This window comes from Liolophura sinensis, chromosome 7 (assembly GCF_032854445.1).
Source record: "Liolophura sinensis isolate JHLJ2023 chromosome 7, CUHK_Ljap_v2, whole genome shotgun sequence".
Lineage (NCBI taxonomy): Eukaryota > Metazoa > Mollusca > Polyplacophora > Chitonida > Chitonidae > Liolophura > Liolophura sinensis.
In genome coordinates this window covers 56,498,922-56,524,797 of record NC_088301.1, presented here as the reverse complement: position 1 = coordinate 56,524,797, position 25,876 = coordinate 56,498,922, and the positions used below count along the sequence as shown (strand labels likewise).

The window sequence follows — 25,876 nt, the reverse complement described above, 5'->3', positions numbered from 1 at the left end:
AAAGCTAGTTTTCGGTTTTACACAGTAAAGTTTTGTCCACCTCACAAGTGTTATATTAAGGCAAATGTATTCAATTTTCAACTTCAAGTACCAAATACTGAGCTTTGTGGAAAGATTATTAAATTTTGACTTGTCTGAAAATGGCTTTATGAATAGGTCATGTTCTTCAGAACAGAGCACCTGTTAAACACTACTACAGAGACCTTACCCCTATCTATTACCGTTCACAGGGGAAAATGTTACAAAGCATTGCCTGATTTAACTTCATACAAAATATAATGTAATGTTAGCAGAGCAAGCAAGAACATGGTATTATTCCTCATAAAGTAACACTGCTGACAAGTATTACCTTGTTTTCTGTTAAGCAAGTCAATGTGGTTGACCATTTAAACAAATCCATAAAGTATCCAAAATTTAACTCAAGAGTGAACTAACAAAGGTAAAAAAGGAAACATTTTCAGTCTTGTGTGTGTTGGATTAGATTTTGCGTCAACTTCACATGTACCTTTTGCCATCTGAACAACTGCCAGAATATGTAAAACTTTTACTACATGTCTTTATCAATCAAATCATGCACTGCCATGCCAATTTTGAAAATAACAAGATACAACAATGGTTACTGTATTATGTAACTTTGGTAATGAAAGCATGCCAGCTGAGGATGACCAATTTTAGGTGTTCACCATCTGAATGCTATTTCCTTGTTAATATTTTCCATACAGATCCTGGAGCATACACATAAATATAGATGAAGAACACACATACATGTACAAAGACTGAAGAGTTACAATATGTACATAATTCTGCATATATATATATAGAGAGAGAGATAAAATTAACAAATGACTCACAATGAATCTAATACCCCATTCACACGGGCAAAGCTAAGTTGGTTTAACTTGCAAAAAGTAGCTTTGAGCCAGTTTGACATCTCCAGTGGTGAGCGCAAAATGGGGGCATTTAATCTGGTTTTATTTGCCCCAGTTGGCTACATGGCCTTAAGCCAGTTTCAGGGTTTGAGCAGGTTTATCTGTGTTGTGTGAACGGTCAGATGACATACTTGCTAAACCAGCTTAAATGTGTCCGTGTGAACGGGCAAATCCCTGAACTGGCTTAAAACTGGCTTGGCCATATGGTTGAGTGAATGCAGGCATTTTTACAACTGGCTTCGACTGAACCAGTTCAGATTTGATCCAGTTTAAATTTTGTGTAAACTGGGTATAAAGCCAAGAGAAAAACTCATTTCATGGATTACATTCACTGATTTGAAAACATTTCTCACAAAATTGTAGGAATGAATATTTTTAGAACCTTAATGCCTTAATAGGGATCTTCATGCCCATTGAGTATATTTCTGAAACATGCATTTTGTCAGTTACAACACTGACAGAATTGGGTTAGGAATTCCTTTGAAACTAGAACAAACAAGTTTGGTAAAATCTCAATATACAGAAAAAAAAATTCTTATGGTACCTCTGTATAATACATATGCACAAAAACAGGTAATTCTGATAAATATCCAATTCAATATCAAGGAAACTATAAACACCTATTCATTCTACAAATTAACCAATGCATAGACCGGACAGGAAAACAGACAAAAACAAGGCCATCCTTACAAAATATTTTGTTGGGTGTAACCTGACCATATCAGAAAAAGTAGGGTGGTAAATATGTAATTCTGTTTTATTATTCTGGCTAATGATCATGGAGAGAAAAACAGAATTAGGCTGCGTTTCTATGGAGGGTTGATCTAGTTACCCCCAACGAACATTTTTAATGATTGCCAAATGATAACATCCTCACATCCAACATGAACTGTTCAATGCAATAAGCTGGATCACTCCTACTAAATGTGTAGACAAAATGATACGGGTACATTATAAATGGTTTCACCTCACTTCACAAGAAATTATCTAAGGAGTCCAAGTATCACGTTTTTCTCACTTTTTTGTTTGCGTTTAGACACAGCGGCTTCAGTGGCTAGAGGCTCCCCCATGGGCATGTGGAGAAGACTGCTTGTTCAACATGCTCTGCACTTGTCCAAAGGTTTGCTTCAGGAAGGGAAGGACCTTCTGGCGATGGTAGGCCAAGGCAATTGCGAGCAGGGTCATAGGAAGCATCAGGAAAGATCCCTGCGTGAGATCCGAGTCGAGGGATCTCTGCTTTGGCTCAAATCGGAATGTGAAATGATGGTATGTGGCATTAGCAGAAAAGAAAACCTCAGGCAATGAATAATCAAAAGAATTAGCAGAGAGGGACGTTTCCATCCTTAAGATGTATTTCTGATTGTCAATCTGCAACGAGGGTAGGTAGAAAAATGTGGTGACAGACATGCTGACAGTGTGAATAGGTGCATCTGGGTTGTCCCTCCTTGAACAGTTTCAACTTTAGTGTGGGTAGAAACTCGTCAGAAGTAATGATATTACCGCTGATATCCATCTGGTTCATCCGGCGAAATGCGATAAAACGGACGTTGTTAAAGTCAGAATTTTCCACATGGAACATTTGAGTCTTTGGTGCAGATCTGTCTATGTGTTGGTTCACCTGTCCTGTTTTAAGGTGCACTGAGTACATGCACTTGGGCTGCAAGCCACGAATCCTGAAGGTACCATCCTGCTCGCTTTTGCTCTCTTCCTGGAACTGGCTACATTCCTCCTGTCCTACAGCTTCCACTATTACCCCTGCCTCTGGCTCTCCGTTCAGAGAAGTTACTGTACCATAGCAGCTGAAAGCTACCCGAATACCCTTAATGACCGGGTTAACTGTTGTGCCTTCTAAGACATCTATCATCTGAGAAGCTGGCTCAAAAGCGATACTCCTTCATCATAGGTCTCAGGAAATACTGACCAGGGCTTAGGGAAGAAACACTAATGTCCCGTTGGCTGGAGTAAGGTTGTTGCTACGATAACTGTTTCCGCCGCTCAATGACAAGAGAACATCTTGCAGAGGCTCGTCAGTTGCCCCTAAAACTCTGACTGATATTTCACCTAATTTGAATGCTTTAAAATGGCCAAGTTCTCCATCGACAGGACTGAGAATATAGCCTTCTTTCTCAGCAGTGACATTGTACTCCGATCCGAGTGCAAGGGGCCAATGTTGAACGTTCCCTGTGAACCTGTTTCCAGCAGCAGAGGTTCTCCTTTCCCATCTTTAGACATGACCTTGACTTTTACGGATTCTAGGGGAGGGTTTATCTTCCCAATAATAAACACCCCCAACTTTGCTGTGAAGGTTGCAACTTCTCCAGGACAGCCCTCGCCTGAAACAGTCACATCAACGCTGTCAGGGTAAAACAGTAGCTCCTTGGCCCGAGGAACAATCTGAAGTTTCTCTGCAGTCTTTGCCCAATATGAAAACTTGTAAACAAATGGTCCCTTCACAGACGAAGGTTTTTGGTCCTTTTTGTCTTTTGTTGCCGGTTCATTTTCGGACTTCAGCGGCCCCAGAGTCACTTGTGCCTCTTCATCTGTTGACGGACGTATCTGAATGACTATGTCTGAGGCTTTCTCAGATGTGGTAATTTTACCATGAATCAGGTGCTTAACAGCTGACAGAGTAAGCATAGCAGGGTTAGAAGTATCGTATGTGTAGACTTCCTGTTCAAACTGATGACAAGAATCTGGAGTTAACCGGTATACACCAGGCTGAGCAAGACAAAACCGGTTTGTCCCTTTGTTCAACTCAAAGGATCCCACACTACCTTCTTTCTTCTCATGAGCGAAGTGGAGAGAAATTTCATGAGATAAACTGCATTTGAGAATGTAGCCATTCTGGAAAAAGTCCAAACCTGAATTCACATCAGACTCCACCACTTCAAATTCTAAGGTTTTTTCTTTCCAGCACCAAGTGTCTTGTAGAAGTTTTGCTTGATATTTTCCTGGCATAATATCACTGAAGCTAAACGTTCCTCCTTTAGGGCCATCTTTCACTTGGACAATTTGCTTTTGGTCAGCTCTGCCAACAGGGTCCAAAGATACTTCAATAAACCCACACTTCTCTATACAAGTCACTGTGCCCAACACTTTGGCTCTAAACTGTGAGAATGTCACATCTTCCACAGGATGGTTAATAATCGCAACGTACCTCTCACTTGGAGCCAGCTGTAGACCTGCCTTAATTTCTTTCTCTGACAAAGTCACTTTAACAATGTATTTACCAGGTTTCACCGGGGAGCAAAAGGTGCCATCAGCATTCGTCTCAATTGTCATTACATCAGCAGGCGAGCTTTCACTGCTGATGGTGATCTTCCGTTGCGGAGGAACCTGACTCAAGCCTTCTGGGATTTTCTCAATCACCACTTTGCCGCAGAGACTGAAGCTTGATGCCACAATGTTGGGAAGCTGTGGGGTATTGGGGGTCACCTTCACACTTGTGGCATCAAAGAAGATTTTGTCAGCGATAATCCTGATGGTGTACGTTCCAGTTTTCATGTTTTCCAGATGGTATGAGCCGTCTAGTCCAGTCACAGTCTGCTCCTTCATATCTATAAGAATTTTTGCACCCTTTACCCCATTGCCTTTCACAGAATCTAACACCCGCCCACTTACTGAAAATCCTGCAACCTGGAATGGTTCTTTTATGTTCACCGACCCATGATTCACTGTGAACTCTTCTTTGGCTGGTACCACGTCAAATGTGATGTGCTCCCCCTTATAGAATGGCATTGCAACATACTTCCCAACAGGCAGTACAGGGAACACAAAGCTTCCATCTGCAGCTGATGTCACATGACACAACAGGTTGCCTTTCTCTGCATGTTTAAACCCCTTAACAGGTGTCTTGTCACATTTGGTAATGTCCTGGGGTTTGACGGTCGTGGAGAACAAAATGAAGTTAACACCTTTGATGGGCTCTCCTTCACTAAACACTTTCCCAGTGACGTCGTATCCAGACACAACCAGATTCTCACTGGCCTGGCCATTGTCCTGTGTGATTTTCACTCGAGTTTCTGCCTTTTCAAACATCCAGGTAGGATGTGTTGCCTGCACCACATATTCCCCAGGGGGGAGCTTGGAAAAGACATAGCTGCCATCCTGACGCGTTTGGCTGGTTTGGATCACCTCACCACCACTAACTTTCTTTATCTGTACAGGAACCCCCTCCGGTCCATGGCTCTGTCCCTTACTGATTACCTATATACAAATAAAGAGTGTAGGCTTTAAGCACTTCAATGCAATTTCTAATAGCCCTATGCTTATTTTCTTATCTCATTTGAGCTTAACTACAGGCATGAGAACTGATGGCCAGAAAAACAGACCGAAAATCCTAAAGAAAGTTTGAAAATATCTCACCCCACCTCCAAATTACATTAGCAATCACCTGTTCTGACCAAATCAGCTGCTTTTTTTTTTAATTTTAAACAAAAAAGTATTATATCAGCCAATTGGAAAAAAGTTCCCAAGCCTGTAACTAACACAAAAGGTAAGCTGTCATTATTATCATGCAAATATTTCTAAGATTTACTTTCCCTGAAAGAGGTCATGCCATGGAATAGTGGTCAACGACATGTACAGATTTCTGTGTATATTCGCACCAAATTACACTGATTAAGACGATTAACAGTTTTTCAATGGCCATTTTTTTTGAGGTGAAGACATATTGTAAAATACGTGGATTACGTGTCATTGCAATCTTGTATGTTCTCTCTGTAATAGTATTGTGGTTGTTATAGCTGCATGACGTTAGGTGCATGCCTCACTATGTTTGTAAATATACAAATATACAAAAGCTCAGTGCATTGTTTGTTGTCGATTCTGGAAATGCCACTCATGCTTGGGCTGCCTGCCCAAAGTCAAACAATGATGTATGCACCCCGAACTAGTTCACATTAAGAACTGGCCTGTTCTTGGTGGATGGCTTGGGGGCAATGGATTGGTAGTACACGTATCGAAAACAATGTAATTTGTTTTGGTTAGAAGTTGAGATTGGCCACACCGGGAAAGTTCATTTAGATAGAATTCCTATCTTAGCGGGGAGGGGATAAATATAAGCCGCCTTGTGAAAGAGTCTGGGTAGAGAGAAAGAGAGAGAGAGAGCTGCCATCTATCCTAGGCGAGAGTTTGCAGGTACATTGAGCATTCCCGGTGCGAACCAACTGCCAGCTATCAATAAAGGAACTATTGGTGGAAATATCGGCATCCATTCATCCTTCCCAACGTCGCGTGAGACAGGGAAAAACCTGTAAACCTGTAGATCAGCGCACAAGCCCACTGGCGTCCACTGAGATAGAAAGTTTACAATAGGAGTAGCTTACACATGCAGCTGCTAGAATGGAATTAATGCCCACATATACACTCAGCCCCGCAGAGACTACTGAACAAGAGCTGAAGCACCATTAGAGGAATGAATTTTGTGTTCACAGACAGCAGACCTCATCAGCTAAATTACAAAGGAATCTTAAACTAAAGCGACACATGACTTTTACATACTTTTTTTTTACCATTCTATCACTATACAATATACATTGATAAGATTGGTATTTTTCTGTGAGGTCAAAATTTGTTCCACTGAGTGCAAATTTTCCCTTACAATATGTAGTATATTCTTTTTAACAGCAGTAAGCTCATACTATAAAGAAGTCAAATTGAAGTTAATAGCAAACATGTTACCTTTCCAAAAACGGAGAATCCAGTGAAAACGAAATTGATATCTTCACCTTTGCTGCACTTGTCATTGGCCCCATCAACATGCAGTTCTATGCTGGCAGGTTCTGAAGTACACGAAAACATGATATATGAACACTTTAGTTAGCAAATAACTAGTTCATTTACCAGATTAGGACTGAATGCCTTTCTCAAGAATATCTAATTTGTGCAACAGCTGTCAAGTTCAAGGCACGAGGAAAACTCCCATCACTTACCATGTGCCTGACAAATCTCCATACCTCACCATACCTGGTGCAGACAATAATCAGTGGTGGATAACTATACCTTAGGTCACATCTTTCAGATGCGCTAATTTGCAAGAGCCCCACCTTCTTTCGCCTAAACCAGCATGAACTCATGAGACTCCTGAAATACTAAATAAAGCTACAGTGCTGTATCTGCTGATAGCATACCGATGTTTCTCGTCTAAATACGTTGCAAAATTTGTGTGGGCAGAGAAACAGTTCCATTATCATTATTTCATGATACGTTCACCTTTGGTGACAATTTCTGGCAAAACAATGAAATTAGGAGCAATGGAGTAAAATTTTCTGACTAGAACTATACCTACAGCAGGATGATTAAGAGTTCAGCAACAAAATTGCTGATGCTAAATTATCTTCATGCTTTTCATTTCTCCTATTCTACGGTTAGCTTTTTGCCTGGTAAATCTATTCTGACCAACATTTTGACGAACTGGAACAAGATCTTCAACACTTCTTCTGGGATTTGTGAGGACACTGTTGCTATTTACATGTTGATTTCCATGTGTCTTCTGACATAATTTTTTCATTGGTTAAAACTGAATGTGGAGATGCTCAAGTTACATATATAAAAAAAAAAAAAAAACACCATAAGTAAGAATTTCCTCACTCCAGTCTCTATCATGTGACATCTGTCTCTGTCTCTGTCAGTTCTTACTTCTTACTTCAGAAAGTCGTCTCATCCTTTGTTCTGAACAGTTCTGAATTTGATCTTCCAACAGAAAGAGTGTTGGGTTCGTAGCTGGATGCTTATACCATTAGACCACTTGAGCTGTTGTGATAGATTGAGTTTTTTTTTTGGACGTGTTCAACACAGATGAACATGGTAAAGGTTGAATGTGCATGTGCAAGTGTAATGGCTCAGATCCTGAAATTTGAATGTTGCTTATTTGACATATGTATTTTGACAGAGTTTTTGTCAAACATTTTTTTTGTCAGGAAACATCAGTCTACAAGAAAAAAGATATGCGGGACGGGGTTCTGGTGATGAGAAACAAAGAGTAATGTGTGATATGCCTAATGAGAATAATTATTCTATGCTCTATTACTTCGATTTCCTTTGACATGATCGTTGTAGTTTTCCAAAAGGCAAAACAATGTCCCATAGGCCTATATCTAGCATCCCAAAAGACAGGATCGATAATCCTAATGCATTAATCTCATTATAGATTTTGTTTCTATCCTTACCAAAACTCCAACCATGAGGAGGCTCAACTTTCAGGATGAAGTCGCCTTTGTCGTAGAGAGGTATAAGGTAGTAGCCGCTGTTTGGGGCACAATCTGTCTGATATTTGATGCTGCCATGGGTTGTGTACAGCTTCACTTCTACCAACGAAAAATTAATACCCACATCCGACTTGACAAATCCACCACACCCAAGAAGGCCATCTGCCAAAACTCGAACTGATAAAGAACTGAAGACTAACAGAAAGCTTGTCAACAGTTCTGTAAATTGCATACTTTTGATTTAAGTGTGATGTGTGAATTAAATCACACACTGCTCACAGAAAATACGCCAGGTGAAACAACCGGCGAAATGTGCTTGCCGAAAATCGTACCATGCATGTCGTGTTGACATGTCGTGAAGTCAAATGTGCGTCTCGCACCTTTCTCTATTCAAAACGAGTACATCCAAGAGGGGACCGGAAGTAAATCCACCAGGAGAACGGACGTCCATCACACCATGGCTTGACCGCAAATTGTTGGACTCAATCAGATTGTATCTTACAAACCTGGCTATTTCGTCCAATCACAGTAGTTCTTACTCAGGCACTCGGATCTGTCAGTGGCACATGCAACTTCGGCCCAATGGCACGTGTTGGTACAACCACTGATGTAAGTTCACTTATTTTTACTATTTCTTAAGTAATAATTTATTCACGTCATAATTAATAGAATTTGTGCTCGCCAGTCTGTGAATTATGCTTGCCATTCTGTGCCATTTCAGTTCAGCAGTGTACAATGTAGGCTAGTTACAACAGTGGATACTTTCAAAGTTGTTGTTGTGCTCTATTTTAGCATTGTCAGTGGATCACATGTACTCATCCTCAGTATTTAATAAGTCTAACTTAGCAGTTACAGACGTGAGGTTGGTGGTAGCACTATGTGGCTATGTTTATGCGGAAATATATGTAAGCATTTACTTCCCCCGCGCTCCTTGGTTCTTAGTGTGCTATCCTCAACATACTTGTTGTCCGCAGTAAGCCTGCTGTATGACGTGGCTGATTGTAACGTCTGTCCATTTCTGCGACCGATGTATGTCAGTTTAGTGATATACTACGTCTTGGAAGGATGCGCTGCACCCAGACTTCTACGTGTACATCACCTACTGGCATCACCTGCCATTTATGAACTATGTTTCAAATTTCAATATACCCGCTCAGCAGTACTTTTTTACATGCATGTTACATTGCTGTTTATGCAACCCATCAAACCTAAAGGCATTACATATGTCACATATCCTTTAGTCAATACCATTAAGTCAAGATTGGCCTCCGTGGCCGAGGGGTAAGCTAGCCAGTGCTACCCTATGACCCAGGATCCTCTCACCAAGTTCAAGTGTAGATTATGCTGACTTCCTCTCCGGCTGTACGTGGCAACGTCTTCCAGCAACTTGCGCATGGTTGTGGGTTACCCCCTCACTTTGCCCGGTTTCCTCCCACCACACTGCTGTAGAAGTGAAATGTTCTTGAGTACGGGCAAACACCAATAAAATAATAAAATAATCATTTATGCAAAAAATGATTAGCAGTTTTTTTTAGCTTGCACTTGTTCCCTTGTTTAACCGTTGCATGCATTAATCTCCTGTAACATTCCCCTAACGCATGTTTTATATTATGCTTTAATCCCGGCTTCACACTGTCTCAAAAATTAATTTGTGTAAAACCTCTAAGTGTTTTTTTTTGTGAATGGTTAGCAAAAAAAGAATAATCCCCTAGTATTCCAAGGTTCAACTGCTTGAACGCTCCATCCGCTGCATGACTTCGTTTTTCATCTGAGCATAACAAAACCTGTCACTGCTGTCCTTCACTCTGTCTTCACCTGACTATTCTATCTACAATATGTAAGTAATGTTCCATAGTGTTTCTTGCACAAGTATTTTGTGTTTGTTGGTTTTCCTCATGCCTTTTACTTTATATGCTTTACTCAAAATGCTGAAGAAATGAAATGTTCTTGAGTACAGGATAAAACACCAATGAAATAAATAAAATAAATTAATCATTTATACAATATGCCAACAACATGCATTTTTAGCATGCACCTGTTCCCTTGTTTAAATTTTGCATGCATTAAGCTCCTGTAACAATCCCCGATTGCATGTTTATATTATGCTTTAAGCCTAGCTTCACACTGTCTCAAAAATATATATGCGTAAAACTCAAAATAATAACAAAAATGTTAACCCATAATGTGTTCATTGCTTTATATAAAATGTATGTCTATTTTACCCCCGTATCTCTTTTGTGCACATTAATTTTCATAAGCTATGTCCAGAAAATCTGTGCTAAGCTCAATTCTCTTTGTACAGCAACTAAATTGTTCCCAAAACAGTTCAATTAACCAGGCCTTTATATGGTTATAAACTTGTCATGCATTAGCAATGCAGGTTCTAATCAACATACTGCTTCAGTTCTTTTCCCTAGTTCTGTTAGTATTTGTGTATTATTGCAGTCCCATGACTTAAAATCATACAAATTTGCACCTTCTAAACATATTTTGTTTTTATGTTCACTTATTTGTGGCTTGTGCATACATGTATATCCTTTACATGTTGCATTTGTGTTATTTTTTTTTCTCCTAAAATGGTTTTTGTTGTTCTGGCATCATTATGGCCATGTATTGCAGCTTCTGTTATCAGCAGCCTCTATGGTTAAACTTTGTACCTTATGTCATACCCTGGGCATCGGCATCTGCATCCAATAATTGAGAAAAAAATGTTAAAATGTTAGGGGTTGGTATCTTGTAGGTATTGAGCTCAGGGTTTACACCCTTGAAGAGCACAATAGAAAGAGGGGGATATTCCATCATTGATTGGATGTGTTCATATTAACTATTGTAAGTTGCTGAATTCCTGACTGAGTGTATTATGTTTAGGATCAATGTTAAACAGAGTATTAGGAGTGGTTTCTCAAAAACTACTGCATGTGTTGAGCTGCGGGTTTGCACACATGCAGGGCACAATATCAATTGGGGAATATTCCATCATTGGTTGGGTGTGTGCATATTTAATACCGTAAATTACTGAATTCCTGATTTAGTGTATTGTGTATTAGAATCACTGTTATACAAAGTGTTAGGGTTGGTATCTAAAAAGTATGCCATGTATTGACCTTAAGTTTTACATGCATATAAATCTCTGTGAGCATATTAATTACCAAATTCATCATTTGAGCTGAAGTTTTGCCTTCATGTGTCTCATACAGGCGAGCTCTTTGGTAGCCTTGATACCAATTATAAGTTTAACATAACATATAATTGTTCATTTGTTTTTATTGCATTCTTACACCATTACACTTTTTCTGTAAACTTCATACTGTTTGTGTTGCTCATAGATGTACTTCATTAAAATCTCTCTTGTAACATATCCATAGTTTGCCCATTGTTATACAAGCAGAGGCTTGGTAATTTTCCTCTATCTGTTGCATACTTCATTGTCATCACATTTATTAACTAACATGTAGTTCATGTTAAATACAAATCTCTTATAACATCACTTGAGTTTTCTTTTATCATACATGTGGCACCTGTTCAGAGAAAAAAAGCATAATTTACATGTACTTTTTTTTTTTAAATTTTAGGTTTACTTGAAGGAACTTAGCCCCAGCATTCTTGTCAACCATGGGGTAGGCCAATCCTTTCACCTTTTATGCAGCAGCTTTGGTAAGTACACGTCATCTTACAAGTTTATTAACAGCCACATATTTTACCATTTCAACCTTAAAGGTATCGCCGAACCATCATCATTGGCTTGTGTTATAATCAGTAAGAAATTCCTGTTACAGTATCTGTTATGTTCTTCGTTATGATGTTGCAAATCATTGTAAAACACATAGCAATATGTAATCATGGCCACAGTCAACAGGTGTGCTACAGTGTCCGTATGTGCTACTAGTTTTGCAAAAAAAGGCACTTCCCAATTGCACTCAAAACTGCAATAACTGGTCAACACCACTGTTGGCATCTGAGGTTAGTTTCAAAACCAGTGTATTATAGATAGCGGGCTGTGGCCCAGTGGTTAAGGTGATCCTCTCAGTTGCTAGTATACACAAGGTACATATTACCACCCCACTTTGGAGGGCAATTGTATATTTTCCACTCTTAATTTTTGTGGCTCCTGGAGCATGACGACAAGCCATCGACCATACTTGTGTGGTCGTTATCAAAGAAGTTGGTTTCGGAAGTAACATTCACACAACATAGAATGTAATTGTCAAGCTCTGTCAGTTAAGACTTGCGTGTTGCATTACTCCTATTGGAAAAATTACTTCTATGAACCCCTGCATTTGGTACACACTTTTTGAGTGCTTTTACTTGTATAAAGTATGGTTTACTGAATTCAGGGGCCAATGCCTTATACCAGGTTGGTCCGACAAGACTCCATCACTGGACTTGGACGAAAGTTTCTCCAAAGCTTTTCGGCGGTTTTCCTCAATCCTCTGTTTCTGTTCCGGAGACAGACTCACGTTCACTTGATCAGCCTTGTCATTGGTTGCTTTGAGTTTCTTTGGTGTTGTGTTCTGAAAAGACGATTACGTTGATGATTACAACAATTAACCTGTAGTGCAGACATTGCAATACCCACAACACCAATCAGCACACGCCTTACCTCCAAGAATCAGTAATAGAACACAAGTGCTCATGCTACAACTCAGAACTGGCTGACTGAGACAAATTTATTTTTCATGCGCTATACCTGGCTTTAGCTTTGATGAAGTCAGAGTTTCAGTGACAAATATTGTGACCTCATCGCCCCGATGATTCAGCGTTCGCTTGGCTTAAAGCCTAGATAGCTATGCGAGGACAACAACTGATTTGGTTAGGCGTTTGATTATCATCAAGCGTTTACTAATACCACAGGCAGTCCGGGAAAGCCAGTCCACAACAGGACAACAAAGAACTTCTCAGTCCACCTAAAAGCTCACCTCTTTCTCTGTGGATATCGGACGTTTCTGGCTGGTGGGCTTAAAGAAAGATGATATGTCAGTTAAGACCTGTGTGTTGCATGTGGCAAAGCTCATCAGCTGTTTGCCAAAGGCCTATATTTTTTTTCCCCTGGGCATAGAAGGGCTTCAGTCAAATGCAAAAATAATCAAATATTATGCAGTATCAGGGCCATATGTAGAGCCATTTAATTTCCACAAAACAGTTGGTCTCCAAAGCTGTTGCACACCCAAACTAATCTAGCTAACACCATACTGAGCAAAATTATCACAGTTTACCAATAATAAGATTTTGTTTTCATACCAATTTCTTTCATTCATACACTTCAAAACTCCCAGAAGCATCAATTTTAGTTGCATTTCATAAAATATGACCTTAATAGTTTGGCATCACAACCTTCCAGGTTTTTTATACATATGCCCCTCAGTGTTGTTTCAAACCAAAATCAAATAAAGTCACTTTCATATGTTATATCATTGTTTCACTGTTCATCATATTTGCCTCTCCATCAGTGAAACTTCATCATGGATCTTCTTATCAGTCATAAAATGGGGTCAATTTGGTTACATGTGTATATGTAGATCTAAGAAACTGTACCAGTATTAGTAATCCATCTTGTTAGATTGCCCCTCTGCTCTGGTTTCCTCCTCACGATTTTATGCTGCTTGTTGCTACATGTACATGCACTGTCTACCTGCAGGTATATCATTTAATTAGTAATAATAGATCTTTTGTTTACTTTCAGTTCTCACACAGAAAGGATTAATTGAAATAAAATCCTTTCAACATATGTGGTTAACAGTGCATGTAATTATCTTTTTGTAACGGTAACACATTCAATATTATTCAAGGTACAGCCATTTGCAGCATGCCCTCCTTTCGTATAATGTACGTAAGTCATGTAGGCAACACTTTTACAAAATATGTGTAATCAAGCTAGCAAATACATAAATACACCAAAGCAATCTTTTCACTTGAAGTTATGTCATTTCTGATATGTTATACATATATGCACAACATAATATTATACCATTTGCAGAAAAAAATTGTTGTACATAGTTTTCTTACCTTCAGCTTTATTATACTACAGATTCATTCAAAGGCATCTTCAAGAATCTTGTCAACCATGATGTAAGCCAAGTCCTGACATTCACCTTTCGTAAAACACAAGTGAGTGAGTTATGTAAATAAGTTCTCCCACCTCCGGTACTTCCAAATGTCATTCTTGCTATGAAAGTGCTTTAATCTGTTACAGTTTAGCATATAACCCATTATTGCAAGCCATAAAGTATAAAGTGTAATGGTTGCCAATACATTTACAGGATAGACAGTAAAACCACAGCAGTTATCAGTGTTATAGTTTGTAGAGGATCACACTGTCAAAGAACAAAATTGGTGCATATGTTTGGTCCATAAAACAGTTTGTTCATCTGTGTGTCTGTTTCATCAAAACCTCATCAAATTATTGGCTTATATTTGTGTACTATATTCCCATGTACTTTCACCGGTTTCCAACATAATGCTTGCCACTGTTGAATAAGTGAAGTATTCACTAGTGCCCTAGTCAGCTGCCTGTATTCAAAACTATTCGCCTGTCACCAATGCAGTCGTGCTCAGTTCATGTCCTATGCGGTCATAGGTGGCAAGGTCTGATAACAACTTGCAGATGGTCGTTTTGGTTTCATTTTCTTCCACTATAATGGTATCATATAAGTGAAATATTCTTCATCATGGTATAAAACGTCAATCAAATAAATTGTGGTTTTCAATGGACACTCTGGTTTCATCAAGCTATAATACTCATGACCATTGTATGGGTCAAAAATTCTTTATAGCATAAACAAACTATAAATTAGAAACACTCTGTTAAATTCAACAACACGTGCAAATCCTAAAAGCAGATTATGTTCCACACAACTGACACTTCAACTTCTGGATCAGTGCTGATAATTGCCTCATTGGCTTCAGTTAAGTGCATTCCTCCAGAGCTAGTTGTTATTATGTAGTGCACACACTAGCCACGTTATGTGTCTATTCACATCAGCCCAATGGCAGATGGCTTTAGACAATGTGTTCATGCAACATATTCTGCTTGGGTATTATTCTTTAAAACAGCATTTGTTCTTGTTTTCAGATCCTCTCTATTCTTCCCCGAATACAACAGAAGACAACATTTTGGGGTGACCACGGACATAAATCCATCATCTGCAACTAATCCAGCCATCTTTTATAGACACTTTCACACTTGATTTTATATTTTCACCATTTGTGACCTAACATTCCATCGGCTTTTCTTGTAAATCATCACTTCGTTCGAATAAAGTTTGTCATTTTATTTAAAATAATACTTTGTGTTTTATATATAATGTTCAATTTTGTCGTCTTAGCTTATGGCATTAGTAGACCACATTGTGAGCATTCTGCATATGGATAAAGCTGCAATCTGTAAAAGACCACAGGCATCCAAAGCAATCCAACTTTTTCCTTCATAGTGCATCACCACATGGGGCTATTATATTGCTCATTTCGAAATTGACCATCACACACAGTATGTGCCATGGTATTAATGTTTAAACAGACAATAACCCCATGCAAGTGAACAAATTATTACTCAGTTCTTTATCAGGTTGCATTGTCATTAACTTACTGGTATTTTTTTATATTATCAGATTAGAAGTACAACATTTATCTATTTCTGCTATTTGTCTCTCCTGTACATCTTTGGAGCACTTAAGTATTTCCAAGCCAAAACGTTTGGTAACTTGAAGGTCTCTGAGCCGTATCCAGATGTACAATACCTATATCATTCACATATATCATGAAGTGTTTCTATGTTTTAATAAGGATTCTGTTTTGGGTTATCATACTCTGTTATTTAAGTGTGGTGTTTCGAAATCACATTATACCATTGTAGTGCAACACTGTTAAGCTTTGCATTAAGTACGTAAGGTCTTAAGGTCACACCAATTAATATTTTTTTTTACGGGCAGAATCTTTTTTTCTAATTTTTTAATATAGTGCAAAAATAAAACTCAAAAATCATCCAGTTTGTGTCACTTGTGGAATGTCCCAGTAATTGTTCCTGTTTAAGACATATTTGTTATCCAAAAACCTTCAAAAACAGGAAATTCACAAAATAAAATGGTTTTTCAAGTTATCAAGTTCATTTTTATCCATTTTCAACTTTTATTGTTGGTTCGCCCGTAAAGCATAAATATAATTGCTGTATCCTTACATTCCAGGTACATATATACTTTATCAGGTACTCTTCATATCCGTGGACAACACATACTAGTAGCATTCAATCATCTTTCTTCATAAAAATGGAAAATATCAATGGGGACTCGTCATGTAACTGAAAAATTGTTAAGTACGACGTTATACCTCAAGCACTCACTCACTCGTCCACAGGCAAACAAAATATAGGTTCAATCCTGATACCTGCAGGCAATCTCTGCGTTCTCAAAAGTCTTAGGCTCTTGGTTACAGTATGCAATATCATAGGGTGCTGTTGGGCAGTCTTGTGTTCATTCAATACCCCGTGCCCCGTTCATATTAACGTAGTATAAGCATACCCAAGGCTGGTGGTTTACCCTGGGCAGTTTCCTCCAACTACAAAACTGTGCCATTGCATAGGCAAATCGATTTATCAGTCAGCATGCAGGCATACGTGCTGCACATACTGAGCTCAGGTTTGCACACGAGGAATACAACACCAAGACATGTTCCATAGCTCATGCACTGTTCACATGTTAATTCTTCAAATTTTGGGACAGATGTTAGTAGTGCTGAAAGCATAATATTACATTTCTTTCCTGGCACTTTGGAAAAGTAAAGATGTGCTGTTCGTCAGATGGTATAACCATGTGAGAAAAAACAAACTAAATATTCCTGCTACAATTACATGTTGACTAAAAAGAGCAGATCAGGTGTCCCAAAAATTACAAGAAATAGGGTACAATAAATTACAAAATTCACGACGCTGTATTTTTTACGGGTGGTACAGTATCTCTAAATGTGTACTTGTATGTACTGAGTTTTGCATGCGTATAAAGCATATTGACACTTGTTTAATGTTGCATTGTTTGTGCTTTGTAAGTATATTAACTACAGTAAATTACCAAATTCACGACCTTAGTACTTTATGTAATGAGCTGATGTATTGCATTCATGTGTCTCCAACAGGTGGAAGCTCGTTTATAGCCTTGCTACTAAAGCAAAGTTTCAAATCCCAAACATAAAAACAAATTGTCCCGCAACAATTTTTTTTCAGATCACAAATAAATTACATGTATCATCTTGGCAAGCTTTCAAACCAACCCCAATGGCTTACTGTTGTACCAATTGTAGGATGCCCTTGGGGTGCATTCTCATCGACCTGAGCTTGGTACGCGTTCTAGAACAGCGCTTCATGACTATGTTTCCAGACAGTCCTCAGGTATCATTCTCTCAATGTGTTCAATAAAAAGCTTCCATTTTCTATTAATATATACAAGACTGAAATATTAAACATTTGTCCAATACTGTTAAAACAAATTAACAAAATTATAATTTTATGTCTTGTTATAAGTAGTATTAAATATAATGTGCACATATAAACAATGACATTGTCATTTATGTGACCAAGTAGAGTTTGCCATGTAATACTGTCCAATAGTTTAAGTCAATTAGTGTAAAGCACAATAATGCTGTGTACCAACTGTAAATACACACTAATCGTTACATACATTTATTGTAAAGTCATAGTCCCATTCACACTGTCAGTCATGCTTACAATGGCTATAGTCTGTGCCATCCTTACTAACAATATTCACAGGAAATAATAAGTAATGTATTAAATGTTCTATTTTGTAGAAACTGTTTACCCCAAACAACTTGATCAAATTGATGGAGCCATTGAGCTTGAGTGGAAGGCTGAGAAGATGCTGGAGCAATCTGGCGTGTTTTCTTCTCAAAACACAGCTCTCCTGTCTATGGAAAATCATCTACTGGATATGGCATGCCATCCAGATGTCACACAGGGCATATTTCTTGCGATGGGATTAAAAGTCCAACAATCGAGTATCATCAGGTTTTTTGAAGGGGGTAGCTTTGTTGGCTACCTTCATAAATGTGGTCGATCGTTGATGGCAAATAACAACACACCAGCATACAGAGTATACACCACACCTGATATCGCGCAACGACGACAGTTTATTCAGAAGAGAGCCACACATTATAAGAAACTACCTGTAGTGGAAAATGACAGTTCACCAGGTATTCATATTTACTGTCATTTACAAAATATTTCAAGACAAAAAAGAAAAAAACAGTCTTTTTTTAACAGAAGTACAATATATGTAACACATATATTGCAATAGCCCATGCCTATACCAGTCCAATACAAACAACATAGTAGGCCTATAGCTGTCATAACTCGGCCAAGTCTCCGGGCAATACATATAGTGTTTTGTTTCATTCCCATTTTGTATATTTTTTTTCTCAAAATATCATGGTCCAATATTACACACCGTCTACTCACATCAATATTCTCTCTGCACAATGCACACACTTTCAAATCCCACCAGGTCTCTGTACAGTCAACACATATTTTATATTAAACCCACCTTCCATAGCCCACCCAAGTCTCTCTACGTACCTGTACATTACAAAAGCCCTTTTATAGCTCATCCAAATTTTTGCACAATGCACACTCTATAGCCCACCCAGGCCACTCTCCACACCTACTTCCATATCCCATTCAACAGTGTACACTCTACACACACTCCAATCCACCTTTAACAGCCCACCCAGGTCTATATAATAAACACACAACAACCCACCTTCCACAGACCACCCAGGCCTGTATAATAAACACACTACACCCCACCTTCCATATCCCACCCTGGTCTGTATAATAAACACACTACATCACACCTTCCACAGCCAACCCAAGTCTGTATAATAAACACACTACAACCCACCTTCCATAGCCCACCCAGGTCTGTAAAATTAACACTCTACAAACCCACCTTCTACAGCCCATCCAGGTGTGTACAATAAACACACTACATCACACCTTCCACAGCCCACCCAGGTCTGTATAATAAACACACTACAAGCCTCCTTCCATAGCCCACCCTGGTCTGTAAAATGAACATTCTACAAACCCACCTTCCACACCCCACCCAGGTCTGATTAATAAATACACTACAAGCCACCTTCTATGGCCCACCCAGGTCTCAGTACAACCCACCTTCCACAGCCCACCCGGGTGTGTATAATAAACATTCTACAACCCACCTTCCACAGCCCACCAAGATCTGTATAATAAACACTGTACAAACGGACCTTCCATAGCCCACCAGGGTCTCAGTACAATAAACACACTACATCACACGTTCCACAGCCCACCCAGGTGTGTATAATAAACACTCTACAGCCCAACTTCCACAGCCCACCCAGGTTTCTATAGTAAACACTCTACAACCGACCTTCTATAGCCCACCCAGGTCTCAGTACAATAAACACACTATATCACACCTTCCACAGCCCACCCAGGTCTGTATAACAAACACACTACAACCCACCTTCCATATCCCACCCAGGTCTGTAAAATTAACACTCTACAAACCCACCTTCTACAGCCCATCCAGGTGTGTACAATAAACATCACACCTTCCACAGCCCACCCAGGTCTGTATAATAAACACACTACAAGCTACCTTCCATAGCCCACCCTGGTCTGTAAAATGAACATTCTACAAACACACCTTCCACACCCCACCCAGGTCTGATTAATAAATACACTACAAGCCACCTTCTATGGCCCACCCAGGTCTCAGTACAACCCACCTTCCACAGCCCACCCGGGTGTGTATAATAAACATTCTACAACCCACCTTCCACAGCCCACCAAGATCTGTATAATAAACACTGTACAAACGGACCTTCCATAGCCCACCAGGGTCTCAGTACAATAAACACACTACATCACACGTTCCACAGCCCACCCAGGTGTGTATAATAAACACTCTACAGCCCAACTTCCACAGCCCACCCAGGTTTCTATAGTAAACACTCTACAACCGACCTTCTATAGCCCACCCAGGTCTCAGTACAATAAACACACTATATCACACCTTCCACAGCCCACCCAGGTCTGTATAACAAACACACTACACCCCACCTTCCATATCCCACCCTGGTCTGTATAATAAACACACTACATCACACCTTCCACAGCCCACCCAAGTCTGTATAATAAACACACTACAACCCACCTTCCATAGCCCACGTAGGTCTATAAAATTAACACTCTACAAACCCACCTTCTACAGCCCATCCAGGTGTGTACAATAAACACACTATATCACACCTCCCACAGCCCACCCAGGTCTGTATAACAAACACACTACAACCCACCTTCCATGGCCCACCCTGGTCTGTACAATAAACACACTACATCACACGTTCCACAGCCCACCCAGGTGTGTATAATAAACACTCTACAGCCCAACTTCCACAGCCCACCCAGGTTTCTATAGTAAACACTCTACAACCGACCTTCTATAGCCCACCCAGGTCTCAGTACAATAAACACACTATATCACACCTTCCACAGCCCACCCAGGTCTGTATAACAAACACACTACAACCCACCTTCCATAGCCCACCCAGGTCTGTAAAATTAACACTCTACAAACCCACCTTCTACAGCCCATCCAGATGTGTACAATAAACACACTACATCACACCTTCCACAGCCCACCCAGCTGTGTATAATAAACACACTATATCACACCTTCCACAGCCCACCCAGGTCTGTATAACAAACACACTACAACCCACCTTCCATGGCCCACCCTGGTCTGTACAATAAACACACTACATCACACCTTCCACAGCCAACCCAGGTCTGCATAATAAACAATCTACAAACCCACCTTCCACAGCCCATCCAGGTCTCAGTACAATAAACACACAACATCACACCTTCCACAGCCCACCCAGGTCTGTACAATAAACACACTACATCACACCTTCCACAGCCCACCCAGGTCTGTACAATAAACACACTACATCACACCTTCCACAACCCACCCAGGTCTGTATAATAAACACACTATAACCCACCTTCCATAGCCCACCCTGGTCTGTACAATAAACACACTACATCACACCTTCCATAGCCAACCCGGGCCTGTATAATAAACACACTACAACCCACCTACTTTAGACCACCTGGGTCTCTGTACAAACATACAGACACACTTAAACCGCTCAGGCCTATATGCATTCATATTTCCTTTATAAATGAAACAAGAACACACACGTTTTCCCAATGTGTCAACTTCATTACAATGATATTTCTTTGTAGTTATCAAGAAAAGGAAGTATAACCGATCTGGGGAAAAATATGGCAGGCTTTTGCAAAATGTCAAGAAGGAGCTGCAAATTTTAGGAGCTACTGGCAAGGAGTTCCTGCCAGTACTGTTCCTGTGTGTTGTGAGAAAAAATCCCTCATCTACAAAATCAGATGACAGGTATTATTATTTTCCCATTGACTGTTATTTGTTGTTTGTCATTGCTTTATGAGCACAAGCACACCAAATCCTTTGTAAAAAAAATTCTAATATTATCAAAACCATTTAACTAAGCATCTCCAAAATCATAAACTCCCATTAGTTTACAAAGTTCATAAAATTAAAGGCTTTATAAAGCTTCTCCTTCAATTTTAATACAAAACCATTCATTCTTTTAGGTTCACACATTCTTGGGGTCTTCCATCAGACATTCAGAGACAAATTGAGGAGCATCTAGCTGATTTTCGTGTCCAGGGAGAAGCACAGTATCCTTACAACCCGTGGATGATGGAGCACTGGCCCCAACTGGAACCATCCCTGAGCATCACCCAACAATTTGATGTTTTATCTTCCATTCCAAACTACCACTGGTGCAGCACACCAGCCGTTGGGAGCAACAAATTACGCACGGCCACCACACGGGTTGGGTTTGCACAACAAATAGGCTTCCAACAGAGTGTCACTGGGAAGGAACATGTGGAAAGACTTCCTTCTTCTCCACGTAATCGTTACATCTTTTTTAAAGTTGTAAACCCTGAAGGTTACCGGGAGGACATACAGCGGCTCCTGTCATGCATATATTCCCCTAAAGAAGATACACATCCATCTCAAGACTTCGGAGGTCAGAGTCACGCATGTCACTCAACCCGAAGATATCGCCCAAGGGTGGTTAAAGTCACACCTGAAAGTCTGCAGGCAGCCCAAGGCACGATACCAGACTGTGTTAACATGACACTTCATGACATAACTGTCTTCCAGCATTTTAGAAATCAGATAATTGAAGTCGGCAACATCCACTGGCGGCACCATGATCAATGTACTGACGTGATTGCCATGAATGATTATTCTGCGGATAATGGGGAATTTCTCCCTCAGTCCTTTGTACATGTTACCTGTCTCAAAGAAGGAAATGATGTACTTTACAAATGTACTTGCACTACATACAATGTCATTCTGTCGTTGAGTACAAACCCCAACCCAGGAGATATCCTTTCAGAAGACATGACCTGCATGCATTGTAGACTTGTTATGAAGGATGTTGTGCCTAACATGAATATAATTCTTCATGGGGAGGCAGTCAGTGGGCCATTCTTGAGGATCATGCGGAAGGCAACAGAATCCATCAACCAAGGGGTGGTACTAATGAGTCGCACTGCTGGGGTCAACAAATTCTCAGTAAAAAGTCGCACAGACCCTATATTCTGTTCCTTTGTACATATGTCAGCTGACGCATCAATGATGTCCTGTCAACATGGTGAGTGCCTGGGAACAGACCTGAAGCACAGGCGGTCAACCAGTCGTCTTCTTCTCCTAGATGAAGCAGCATCCCTTTGCCCACACATTGATGCAATGGTGGCCCACAAAGACCTTTGGATGCAAGGTGGTACCGTTGATGTTGGGAGTGAGGAGCAAAGCAGTGAGGAAACTGTGGGCAACCAGGAACAACTCACAGACAATGCCAACTTGGAAGATTGCGACATCAATCTGCAAACAAAGGTAACCACAGTAGGTTAACAACAAACATAACGTGTATATAATGTCTTAAACTAATACTTCTTCAATATCAGATATGTGTGTCTATAAAACTGTGGTTTATAGCCAACTTTTGAAAATGACAGGGCGTCATGCTACTCGGAAAGTGTGCTCAGCATGAGCTCAATGTCATCCTGTCTATATATATATATATATATATATATATATATATATATATATATATTTATCCTTATTTTACATCCTTATTTTGTTTTGTTTACATCCTTTTTTTTTGTTTTGTTTATTCTGCAGCATGACCTTTAAATATATGCAGAGTAAACAAAACAAAATAAGCATGGCACATATATATATATATATATATATATATATATATATAGCATGGCTCATTTGGTTAGTGCGCTAGCCCAGCGTAATGACGGACCCAGGGGCCTCTCACCAACGTGGTCGCTGTGACTTCAAGTCCAGCTCATGCCGGCTTCCTCACTGGCCATACATGAGAAGGTCTGTCAGCAACCTGCGCATGGCCGTAGGTTTCTCTTGAGTATTGTGTAAAGCACCAATCAAATAAATAAATATGTATGTATATATATTGAAAAACTGCAAAAGTATACATCTCTTGCAGAGAGGATACTTCAATCCAGAAACCTGCGAGTGGGACTTCGGGGGATTGAGTGTTCACAAGCCATGTTCTGAGCATGACATAAAACTTTGCAGGTGTGTACCATATTTTACACCAGTCACCCCCAAAAAATGTTTGCCCACTGGTTATCACTCAGTCTAGTTATTATTTAGCTTAAGCAAAGCAAAATTATACAGTTATGTGTTTCTCTGCCATACTGTATGTTTTTTTATAACTTCCTCATTTCATTCATATTCAGAGCTGTCCAGAAACGTCATATGATCAATGATCTCAATGAAACCACACCACGAGACAGAAATGGGTATCTGTCTGGCATTGAGCTGGTTCCTGCCATTGACAAATCAACAAGATGTCAGTGCGGTGTAAGTTAACACCATTCAACTTAAGCCAGTTATATTCTGTGTGCCAAAATTTATCATCTTATTATTGTAAAAAAAAAACTGTCAGTTAAAGAGTAGATCTCTATCTGTTAATTCTTGCAATAAACTATAACTTCGAGTAATAGACGCATTGTAATTTTTTATCCTTTGCTCTCACACTAGCCAGCTTATATTTATTAACATGATTTCTAACGATGAATTCTGAATGAAAAATGTATGTTTACTTACATCAAGCCATAGCTGAAATAATTTTAATTTAAAGATGTACACACTTTAAAAAATTGCACAACATTTAATGTGAAATTTAATTATCACAATAAACTTTATTAATTAAGGCCCTATAAAATTATGCTGTACAAGTGCAACATCATCAGTCCTTGCACAGCTGTAGTGGGAATTTATTTTACTACGTCGTTTAGGGTTTGTGGTCTTGACTGAATCATTTGGTCAACTGCTAATAACATACCTTGTAATATAATTATGTCTCATTAAAATCACACCCTTATTTTATCTCTCCCCTACCAGGAGCCAAACCAACTTGAAAGCATCTCATTTTAATAGTATTGTCTTGTAATGCTTGGTGTTGGTATAACGTGTGTGGTATAATGTGTGTGTTTTGTTTGTGCACAGGCCAACTTCACTGATGCTGAACATCCCCTGGGGCATCACCCATTACTGGACTTCACTACCACACTATACACAAGACATGTGAGTATTCATACATTCCATACAAAAATCTACTGCTTCACTACACACTTATTTTATAAAGCATCACAAAAATATACATGCAGCATAAACACTGTCTTCACCTACTCATCTTATTCATCCCAATATTACTGTCTTTGTGTACCATTCTCTTGTAACTCACAACCTGTACAAGGGCACTAAAAGGCAGATTCTAACCACCATAGTCCATTATCGTTAAAAAACACTACCCATATCCCAAAACAGCAGACATAACCATGCCACTTGTTACACATATCCGACCAAAACATGTTGCCCCCTATATACTCAAACAGTTTCAAAACTATTGTTATTAAAGCTAGACAGGTTTTTCACACTATTTCTTTATCACTCACCAATGTTATGTTTGTCTTGGGGCCTCCGTGGCTCAGTTGGTTAGCGCGCTAGCGCACCGTAATGACCCAGGAGTCTCTCACCAATGCGGTTGCTGTGGGAAGGTCGTACGTGGGAAAGTCCTTAAGCAACCTGCGGATGGTCGTGGGTTTCCCCCGGGCTCTGCCTGGTTTCCACCCACTATAATGTTGGCCGCCGTTGTATAAGTGAAATATTCTTGAGTACGGCGTAAAACACCAATCAAATAAATAAATAAATAAATATGCTTGTCTCAATAATTTTTTTGCCTGAATTATGTAATGCCACCTTTTGTTATTACTTCAAATTATTTTATTTCATTTGATTGATGTTTTTACTTGTACTCAAGAATATTTCACTAATACAACGGCGGCCAGCATTATGGTGGGAGGAAACCAGGCTGAGCCCGGGGGAAACCCATGACCATCTGCAGGTTTCTGCAAGACCTTCCCAGGTTCTGCTTCAAATTAATACTAATGCTTATTAACTTAAATTGAAGTTTACATATATATTTCTTTTGTAGGCCCCTGTGCGCTGCCTAGTGTACAAAAGGTTGTGCCTTGGTAGCATTCCCTGCACCTTGAGGTACAGTGGTGAACAAGATACCATCCATTTCTGGACCAAGGAGACA

At 39.5% G+C, this 25,876-nt stretch overlaps 1 protein-coding gene across 1 annotated transcript; it reads right to left on the bottom strand.

Moving 5' to 3' along the window:
• On the bottom strand, positions 1-8,484 carry LOC135470360 (BOS complex subunit NOMO1-like). The gene is given in 7 exon segments (XM_064749247.1): positions 1-2,369; positions 2,371-2,811; positions 2,813-2,865; positions 2,868-3,077; positions 3,080-5,135; positions 6,612-6,712; positions 8,099-8,484. Coding segments are annotated over 7 exon segments (3,525 nt in total). The 5' UTR covers positions 8,370-8,484; the 3' UTR covers positions 1-1,976.
• Between the last annotated feature and the right edge of the window lie 17,392 nt (positions 8,485-25,876).